The 11,438-nt window shown below is 29.7% G+C and overlaps 1 protein-coding gene across 1 annotated transcript; it reads right to left on the reverse strand.

The window, feature by feature from the left end:
• Positions 1–5,461: 5,461 nt before the first annotated feature.
• LOC134244507 (uncharacterized) lies at positions 5,462–9,253 on the reverse strand. The gene is made up of 7 exons (XM_062726771.1): positions 9,128–9,253; positions 7,013–7,085; positions 6,821–6,883; positions 6,530–6,625; positions 6,106–6,285; positions 5,767–5,922; positions 5,462–5,663 (listed from the first exon to the last, which is right to left on the reverse strand). Exons 1-7 carry the CDS (start codon positions 9,197–9,199, stop codon positions 5,626–5,628), a joined length of 678 nt encoding a protein of 225 aa, XP_062582755.1. The 5' UTR covers positions 9,200–9,253; the 3' UTR covers positions 5,462–5,625.
• Positions 9,254–11,438: the final 2,185 nt, after the last annotated feature.

Raw genomic sequence — 11,438 nt, forward strand, 5'->3', positions numbered from 1 at the left:
TGTATAGGTCATTTCTCCGCCGCCAAATTGAATGCATTGTTGCAGTTGATGAAACAGGAGTTGGTCAGAAAACCGATTTGTGTGGATGTTAAAAATAACAGAGGAAGTTGAGTTGAGAAGTATACATACCACAGGTATTACCATGCAATTAACAAGATTTACTTTTGTAGTGTTTATCATAGAGAAAACATTTCGAAATGGAAATAGTATATCAGCACTAATGCTTCACGGGCTCCGACTGTCAATACCTCATCCGAGAGAAACATGAATTTGAAACCGAATGCAGACTTTGGATCTCAAATTTGGGAACTGTTGATAAATCCATGTATCAAATGTACAAATACAAAATCCCTCTCCCCATCCGTTGAACGTTTTTTGAGTTGAGCGAACAACAATTTATAAAGCAAACGACCTTCTGTGTAAATTTCAGAAATGTACATATAAATATTCACACCCCAGTTGTGATTACTTTGATTACAGATCCGCCCTATTCAGATCAAAATTGCCAGAACGTCTGTTATCAAACAAATCATATGCTGCTTTACCTTTGCAATGTCAATACAGTATTATTGTATTATTATTCACGGTCTTCTTCAAAGTGCAAGCTGATGTACCATTGTACATTGACCGGCTATTTATATTGTAGTATTGCTCGCTCATTTATTCTAGTGTATTTTTTTTAATTTTGAATGTTGCAAATTTTAAATAGAGAATTTTATGGTATTTGTTAATTTTGAATGATGCAAGTTCAAAAAAATGGAAAATGATACATGTAATTATACTTAAAAAATTGAAATAGTGATATCTTATTTTTGTATGAAAATGACATTTATATCATCTTTAAACATATTTGGTGTGGTAAGTAACCTGTTGAATTGCTCCTTAAATGTCATTTTTTTCCCCTTTTCCAAAATAATACTTAGAGTTATCATGCAAATAAAGAACTTAAAAACAAAAGTACAAACATTATGTCACTACTAGAAACAAATAGTTTTCATTTGATTTGGGAACTGGTTAGAACCCAAATAAGATATTATTGTAAAAGATTCTTAATAACAGAAAATATGCTCCATTGAAGAAAAAAACCACCTACACAAAAACAGTATGAATTTCTGACAAATGCACTTCGAAGCCAAAAACATAAACACTTGAAAAAAAGGTAAGATGATCAAAGAAAATTTGTTTCTAAAATATCAAAATGTATGCAGTATTTTAAAACATAAAGAAACCTTGAATGTAATCAGAGGCATGGTCGTTATTACCTGATGAAGAAACAAAACTGTGTTTTGTTGAGGTCAAGGGATCCTGATGAAGATCCTCCCCAAAAGTATCCTTTTCTGCAATCGAGATACCCAGTAAAATCCATCAATTATTTACCTCATTATATCAAATCTCAGTTTTTTCACATTTAAAAAAAAATCCCTTCTTTTTTTTATAGCTTTACATGTATGCGCATTTTCAAAACCATTTAATGTTGGTTTTTTTTTTTGTAATAAATACAAAGTTTAGAATTTCCTGCATCTTTTTTGAGAATCAACTTTCACAGCATTCCTTAGGTCATTAAACATTTTTTTTTTCAAATGATGAGCAAATAAGCTAATTCTATGGATCTCATTTCTATATTTTAAGGCATAAACGGCAGATTACCTAACAGTCCGAAAATAGAGAGCAAAAAAGATATCACTCGCATCTGCCTCATCGTCGTAGGATTGACACTTACCTTAAAGGACTGTTTATGCTAAAGAAGATTAGGCGCATTCACTTGTAAGTAAATCGTTGTGTTTATAAGTAAATATTCCATAATCGCAGCATTTAGTCACATTAACATACGAATATATTTCCGGAAATAAGCAATCCTCCTTTTCATTCACAAAACAACGCACATAGCAATTTAAGTTCAGAAAAAAACACGTTTATTGCATTTTATTATATTTTTGGCTATAAATTTTCTAATATCAATATTGATTATTTTTGATGTGTAGGATTAATCAAGCTTACTTCAAAATATGTTATTTTGAATTTCTTGGGTTGAATTACGGAATTAAATTGTATGTTTTAAATGATTATTGATCGCTTTCAGCAAATTTTGATGGATGATAAGGGGGAAATTGTGTAATCAAAAAAAAAAAACACATTTTGCTTAATTTACAGCGTTTTTAGTTTCAAAGTTTGATTCGATTTGAACATTTTTTTTTAAATAAACGTATACAATGGGATTGGACACAAGTTCTAAAAACTTTATTTCCCCTCTCCCTCCATGAAATATCACAAAGAATGAATTAGACGTCTTCAACAGTTTGTACAGAATAAAGTAACGCACAATGTAGACACATATAATGCTACATTATTCCTTATTCAAATTACAAAATTAATATAGGAACAATCAACCGATCTACCAAAATGCTGATTACAAGAATGAGCAATAGAAAAGAGAAATTCATTTTCAGCAATTTTCAGCAATACTGACTGATGTAGTATAGTGTCAGCATATTTGTTAAATTTTCTTTAACCCAATTGTTATTCTCAATTGTAATAATCGACCTTTATCCGTCATTAACAATGTTCGAATCCCAATATTCCAATACAACATAACTCCATGCATATTCAAATAGTCTGCATTTTCTCCATACGTGTAATTAAACATAATCGATCTTTTTCGATATTTTCGTTTTGTCTTAGTTTAACCATGACAATGGAATGGGGTTACTTAATATCTGTTTCTGTAATGGATTGAGCCTCCTCTATGTGTATTAATCATATACTGAGATTGAAATATAATTAAAGCAGCTGCAAACTTCCCAATCATAAAATATTCCTTGTAAATTCTTTGTCTTGAGACTTTGGTCGGTCAATGCCGACGCCTGCATTCAATTACAGTAGAATCTTGTATAATGAAACTATCATTGACAATATTTAAGAATTTGATTTGAATGTTTACAAAATATTTAGTTTAGATGTAGTTTATAAAAAAAACTTGTCACAAGGAATGCATTCTGCCAAAAATGAAACATTTAAATGTAGTTTATACAAAACAGAAAAATGCAATTAATTTTACTAAACTTACACAACATGACTTGTTGCATCTGTATAATTTCTATGAGAAATAGAGATATATGATCGGAACTGAAATGTAATCAGTTATTTTACGAGGCAGCATCTGTTTCATGGCTTGACAATGCCCTCTGTCTATCTGCACGTAATGTGTTTGTCTGCTGTGAATGATATTTCATTCAACCACATTTTTTGACTCCACACATATTATATATAGATCCATCTATAAATGTACAGTGGAGGTTTGCAATCATGGAAAAACCTAGACTCTGGTTTCGTTGATTGATTGGTTTTATGTTGGTTAAACATCACATTTGAGAAAATTTATTTATTGTGAATTATATAGAGACGTCGCAATTTATTTTTAGCCGGGCTTATTGCTCAAAGAGCAATTGACGGCTTATGTCATCCTGTTCAAGACATTTTAAAGCTACTTGTAAAAATATAGTTCTTACTCTCGACCGCTTCTGAGATAATACAAACGCTACATAAAGCAACATGAATAGAACGAAGTTTTATCTAAATAAATAAACATTAGTTGTAATGACTTTGAAAACTTCAGTCTTAAGTCAAAGAACATAGTTTATTAGCGTAAGGATTTCTGATAATCAGTGTTATCGTAGTTCTCTACACTAAGGAGGAAAAACAGGAGAGGGAACCAGGCGGGTCTGTTTGTTTACATTCAGCCGTAGAACCAGATTAATTTTGATTCTGACAAAATCGGACCGTGGTATTTGGATCGAAAACTCACTGTCAGTGTCTTATAATTTATATTGCCAGTTTGAAAATAATTTTTCTTCAGAATTTTTAATCTGATATTCTTGTTATTTATATGTTAATACAATATAAACGTATGATTCATGTAGGAAATTCATTTCACTCTATAAATGAGCCCGGCTCTCTGTACTTCTGAGTACTTTGATTATTTTTTCTCAATTGTTTATCGGAATGAATATTAAGAATTTTACTTAGCCCTTAAAAATTTATTTACTTAAATTTCATTTTCAGCTCAATTTTTTTCTTTACAAAAAATGGGATTTAAACAAAAAACAATTTCGACGTTTAAACTAGTAGAAAACCCATTTATAAAGCCATCTGAATAAAAGATACTGGAGAAGTGGTTTATAACTATGAATATACAAACACTGCACTTCTCTTTCCGTATTTACTCTTACAATATAAAAATAAATTATACAGAAATCCATATTAACACTAAAATCGCTTTGTTTATTCTAGAATTACTTGTAACAATCTTTATAGAATATAAATGTATATGATATCATTAGATTAAGTAAAAGTAATTATATGAAAAAAAAATATTTTATTTAAACTAAGATTTTTTTGACACAGCAGAATTGACAGGAAATAAAATAGATACAATGTAAAATACAAACGATAATGATAAATGGTATGAAATTGTATCCGTAAAAACGTATTCCAAAATGGAAAACAGATTCTGCTTGAAAAGAATTAAGTCGTTTTGTAAACATGACTGTATATTTTTGAAAACATTTTGTGAATCGTATTTAGATGCAGAATTGTAACAATTCAAAACAATATTGCCAAATCGAAAACATTTGAATGGCTTCAAATTCAGGCCAAGAAGGACTTTTAACAAAGGATATTGAAAATTGTTTTTTAAAAAAATAGACACACATGGTAAAGTAGATTTTCAGATTGAATTATACGGAAAAATTAAACAAAAAAGAAACCTGGAGTTGATATTTACATGTAAGCTCAAAAGCTCATGCAAACAATAAAAATCAGGTACAGCGCAAACACGGGCAATGACAAACATCAAATGTGCGATCAGGTACCATGGAGGGGGAAACACACCCTGCTAATTGATCGAATCCGCCATTTGCTTCTTGAGATGATCGGGAAAACGAAAAAAAAATCTGCAAACAATTTTGTGCGTAAAAATTGGCCTAACAATTATTATGAAAAGGCAGTCAGCATTTGATGTATCAATGGATTGTATTTGTTGACAAGGACATTGTTTTGAGTATGGTATTTGCAAAACGTTGACTAAAAACGTGACTGTTAAATTTTCGTATTTCATCAACTTGTTTGTCAGTATATGTAACTTGCTTTTGTTTTAGAAATTATTTTTACACACGTAGATCATGTTATTGCCATACGAATCAACTGACAGGCATGAAGTCATACACATATGATAAAGGTATTTTGTTACAGTGAGGAAGTTGACGATTTAAAAGTTGAAGTTTTTATCATTAGGCTTTGTTGATAGGTTACAATAAACAAGTTTCAGTAAAATAAGAAAAACTCTGTACTTTATCTTGAAGAACTATATTATATATTAATGGCATATTTTGAAAAACATATGATATTTAAAATGAAGTTCATGTTATTTGTGTAAATAATTCATTTATTATATTTTTGACAGGTTTTAGATATTACTATGAAGAAAAAATAACTGCGATAACACGTGATCATTTGCTTAAATTTTACATAGGTTATCTTAAAATGTAATTTGTTAATATATAGTGTATAACAGAAACAGTAAAAAAAAAAGAGGAAAAGAGAGGAGGATCCAGACTTTTTCGGAGAGGATCAAACACTTATTCTGGTATCAGGCGTTAAACGAAAGTCTGAAAAAAAGAAAACACAATAATTATAATTCTCCTTAATTATTTTATTTTAAATTCCCTTTTTTCAATTACTAAACTTACATGTTTTACATGTGTTACTTACTGTGCTTGTTAATGCTCAAATTTTCAAAGAAGACGTAGAAACCAGTTTCTTTAGTGAATGGATCTTTTTTCCGCATAATTAAAGAAATATCCTTTGCATTAGGTGCTAAGGAAGCGATGCTTTTCAGACGAATAAAATCTTTCATCGAAGTTTTTTCTACAAAAATTTTTTAAAAAGATTAGCATTGAAATCAAATTTATTAATAAAATTTATATATTTTGTTTTTCATTTTTTTTTCAATTTTTATAATTGATGTTTAACAATACAGCATAATTAGGATTCTACAGGAATAAGTTTTTATTCTTCTAGAAAAATAATAAAACATTGTAAACATTTTACCTTTATCTTTCTTTTTCTTATTATTCGAATCATCACTTTCACTGGCTAGGCTTAATGTAAAGTCTTCCTTTTTAGATTTCTGTCTTGTGGCATTGTTTTTGAACTGGTTAAATTTTTCATCCCCATGAAATAAGCGGAATTTATTCTCCAAATTTGGAACTGTATTATTTAGATATGTATCTATAAAAATATGTATTATAGTAAGTTCTGATGAGTATCTATAAAAAAAAGACTTGTTGACATTGGCTTTACAAACAACATTTCCTCCAGCTCGCACTCTTTGAAAGTAAATTTTGGTGTTCTGAGATAACTAAACATTAAACACTTGTCTAAGTTTATTCTATGAAAAGGAGATATTTTTTTTAATCTCAAAACTTGTAATGATTCAATATAAAAATGGACAGTTCAACTTTTTAATAATTACCTTTCTTTTCCTTTAAATTTGATTCGATTCCTTTTTTCTTTGACACAAATGATATTCCGGTCGGCCCTTCAGACAGCCAGCGATATTGAGGGGCAACTAAATTATTAAAAGAATATTTTTTTCAGTATTTCTTTTTATCAACCTAGGTAAGCATAAACATTAGTTGTTACGTTGATCCTAAAATAATCTAATGTATATTATCACATTACATGATCAGTATATCCTTTCAAGGCACTCAGATATTAATAATTTTTAAATTGAATCAAGTATTCTCCATTTTCATATGAGTACCTTTTTTCTCGTGTATAGTGTATCTAAATGCCCTAGACAGTTTCTTAATTATTGCCATCGTTTCTGTAAAGAAAAAGATAAAAAAAATGTACATGTAATGAAGTAATTGTCTGTCCATGTAATACAAAAACTAGTCAATCACATGTATACATGTATATATGAAATATCCTTTAGGCCATATTTTAGGTTTACCTTTCTTTAAATCTGATTCCATAAGTGTTTTCTTCTTATTTGTTGTGGACTTAGCAGAAACTATTTTCTCCTCCTATTAAAAAGTTAATGTTACATCTTCAATAAACAAATCTTCTAAAGAAAAACATATTTGATAGCAAAAATATTGTTATTCAAACAATTTTTCAATCATATAATTTACATTTTGAACTGGTAGGGGGAAAATTAAAGACATAAAGATACAACTTCCTTTCTAAATCGTTTTTTCTCTTCTTTTCTTTCTTTCTTTCTTCCTTTCTTTCTTTCTTTTTTTTGAAATTAAATACGCGATTGATTGACATTGATTTACGTTATGTTGTTGATGTTTCATTAAATGAATACAAAGAACTGCTTATTCATACCTTTTGCATATAATTAAAAAAATACAATATATATGTTGAACTTTTCTTACGATATGGATCTAATCGAATCTTAACGTACTAGATATTTCAAAAGCAAAAATTCCTGAGAATAAAGTGAAATAATATATTGTTTTCTTGGTATGCTAGGATGAATTAATGATATGATGGACTATAGATTCCATCATTTTTCAGACGTTTTCTTTAATAATGGAAAAGACATCATTTTCATAGCTGCTTTGCCCTAAATATTTAAGAAATGTGTTTTCGCAGGTATGTTAAGGTTACAACCAAAAATTCTACTTGCCTGTATGATATGACGTCATAGTAAGCTATATGACGTGAAGTTTCAGAGATAACAATTTCATAAAATCGATATCTAAAATTGATTTGAGGTCGTAAATTGGATCAAAATATGCAGAGGCATAATATAAACGGAATTTTGTCCTTTCTGGGAAATATGTATTTATACAGGGGTTAAATACCAAACCCGTGACGTCATAACTGTTGATCATGCAGTAGCAGAGTGAAAGTGAAATGTAACGCGAATTCATGTAAACAAATAGGCCTACAAGAAATCGGAGTTTAAAAGTATTTAGAATGAATATCATGTGTGATTCAGGTGGGAATAAAGCTTATGAATAAGGATTGCTTATATAACTCTACAGTTTCTTCGTAAAATAAAAGCAGAAAGGGTGTTTACTTGCCGATCAGTCTTTCCTCTGTCGTTCCTAGCAAAAAAATTCAAAAGTTCAACACTACGCCGCATACTTTGAAACTTAATTTTTATTTCTATCTAAAGTTCTTATTCTATTGATTTTGGAAAGTGCTGCTAGAATCGTATGGTTTACGGGAATTGATGCATTTTTTTCGATGTTATGAACAAAATGTAAAGATTTTGGGAAGGTTTCCTCCCCGCGTTTATAAAGACTTTGAACCCAACATATCCAAACTTGAAGTGGGTGACGGCTGTGGAAACAAAGGGCTTTGTCCAATATTTGCCCCCAAAATCAAACATTGAGGAAGAAATATAAAATAATGTTCTAAAACAGAGATATATTTGCAGACTTCAAAGCACTAAATATTCTTATATGCAATGATGCCAAATAATTGATATGACGTCATAAAATTGACGTAATCTTAAATTTTGCCATGATTTTTACAGGAAAATAATTATGTATATTACGTCGATATTTTCAGTACAAAATCACCCAACTAGGATCAGCTCCAGCTTAATTCTTTTTATATAATGTGTAGAATGATGAAATCAATGAAATATTCAAATCTTCCTCTGGAGCAAGCCTGTGCTCTTTAATTTTTATAGTAAAAATTGGGAAAATTATGTCAATTTTTTTTTTCTTCTTTCTGAACCCCCCCCCCCAAAAAAAAATCCGAATGGTTTGTGACGACAAAAAATCAAAAATTGTCAGTAACCTACTTTTTGTTAATTTAGATTTCTTATAAAATATATATAATTTAGCAATTTAGTACATTTCAAGAAATTTTCAAAATTTGACATGGGGGGGGGGCGCAAAAATATGCGATATACAGCATTTAGCTCTTTTCTTAAGAACAAAAAAAACCATTAATAAAATATCGCAACATCATTCATTACTTGTACAAATACATATCTGACACATACCGGGTACTGAGTACATACACTGTATTCCGTAACATTATTAGATCTACACATGACCTACTACATGCCTTATAAATATATATAGCTGCACGTACATACCGCATTATCATCCGAGTCCGACATAACACACACAACAAATCCTACAATAAATAAGATGCACACTCGCTGCATGTTAACATTCTACTAAATGATTGCTCATAATCTGTAATAATTTATACATGCTTTCTTAAAATAATGCAAATAGACGATATAATCAATGACAAATATTAAGTACCATGAAGTGCAATTAATGGGCAGAATACGGAATTGATTTCCCTATTTTTTTTTTTTTAGTTTAATTGAAAGATATTTCATAATCTTTTTTATTGTTCAATTTAAAAAAAATTGAATTATGCATATTTTAAAAATTATCTAAGGTTCATTTTTTTCTTAATTCAAGTTTAGATATTTAGGCAACAGAATGCTTTTCTTTGTAGAAGAAACTTTGTGGCTACCGATCAAGGTAAAATCAATTATTGTGGAATTACCTTCATAAAATGTCATTTTTGTCAATCTTTATAAATGTCATACACACACCAAAATTCTACTAAATGACAAAGAACATCATGCAAAAAGTAAAATGCTGATTTGTTAATTAACCCTCGACATTATGCCATAAAGAATAATAATCAACTGGTACAGTTCTTGAAATGTTAACATAAGAATTTTCGGAAAGCAGGAGAAATGTTTGTCATTTGGAAAACCCATGCAACCGAAATCATATCACTGACATTGCTTCCCATTTGTCGTAATGAAACCTTCGAATTTGAATTATAGTTAATTAGAACTGTCTTTAACAAGTCACTGCACATGCATGAACAAGGAGAAGAAAGATCACCCTGAGAGGCATACGATTAAGCCACAAAAGAGAGTTACATCTTTCGTATACATTAAAATCTATCCATGTCTGTGCTATACTTATGAATAGATTTTGCTTTTAATTAAACACACCTCTTTAATCGACACTATTGATATTAATTTTGGAGAGGCTAAGTTTCATTATATCATCAAATGGGCACAGCGCCAAAAAGTTTATAAAAACGCTTGATCCATTGACATCACCGACTAAGCAATACCATTCTCCTATTCTCCTCTTCCTTAACCTCTCTATAATTTTTGATTGATTATTATTCAGAATGTCATGTCTGATCAACAAAATGTACAGATTTGATTTGACATCAGAACCTGTTTCATGCTTATTAGTCCTTCTTTATAAATATACCATCTTATTGTTAGCCATTACAAAATCCATGCATCTGCATTACATCTATAAACACGTCAATGTGTTCGTTTGTTTAGTTTAATTCTGTAAAACTTTGCTTTAGATTTAACAAGACAACAAGAGTTGTTTCTCTTTCCAATCCTAAAATAACAAATTAAAAGAAGAATCCTTTTTTCTGTGCAATCAACGATTTTAAATCCTTTTAGCCAATACTAATCTTGCAAATAACTAAAAATTAACTGAAGTATGTGATTTTGAAAACACTACGCCTAAAACGAATACATCTATATGCAGTGAAATCATTTAAATTGACAACTTATAGATTTTAAGGTAAGAAACAGATATAGAGCATAAAAACAGGTAACAAATATTTACACGTAAGAAAGCGAGCTCATTTATGGGCAGTATGATTCATTGCCTATCATGTTTTTCACATTTTATCTGAAAATCTTGATTGAAAGATTAAGTTCAGAAATGTAACACAAATGATTTTTTTCACGAGTTTGTTTATAGTCTGTGGTTGCGCCTAGTGGATCTATTGAGTCTTCTCTCTCTCAGCTCATTTTATATGACCAGTTTATTTCAGAAAATTATTTTTAAATTCGCATTTTATTCTTTACTTAGAACATTAATTGGAAATTCCCTTGCATGATTTAACAGAGCGAGTCAGAGAATACACACAATACTTACATGGTCTAGGGAGCACAAAAGCTGGAAATATATTCTGTATTCAGATGTAGACACATACACCTTTGTACTCTTTAGAATGAATCGAATATATATGGCATGATACATTGTACATTAATCAAAAAGCAAGTGGTACTTAACATTGAAACCATTATTTCTACAGTGTAAGAAGTGGATTCCATGAAGTCATCATAACGAAATACTAATGAAATTTAATCATTTATTTATTTTTAAGGGAAAGAAATAAATTTTGAAAGTAATATTCATGAATTGATAAAATTAAATTGCACATTTATTTCGTGTGTTGTGAATTACCTCTAACAAGGTATGTTTATTGCAAATGATCCTTCAACTAAAGCACACTAAAAAATTAAAAATGTTATTGGTTTCATCAATGCTTTAACTTACCTAGTAGGTATTTGCTAACAAAAGATTCCTGGTTTGGTTACGAACAAGTTTGTA

Source organism: Saccostrea cucullata, unplaced genomic scaffold, assembly GCF_032062105.1.
Source record: "Saccostrea cucullata isolate Sc308-1 unplaced genomic scaffold, CSIRO_AGI_Scuc_v1 ctg294, whole genome shotgun sequence".
Classification (NCBI taxonomy): domain Eukaryota; kingdom Metazoa; phylum Mollusca; class Bivalvia; order Ostreida; family Ostreidae; genus Saccostrea; species Saccostrea cuccullata.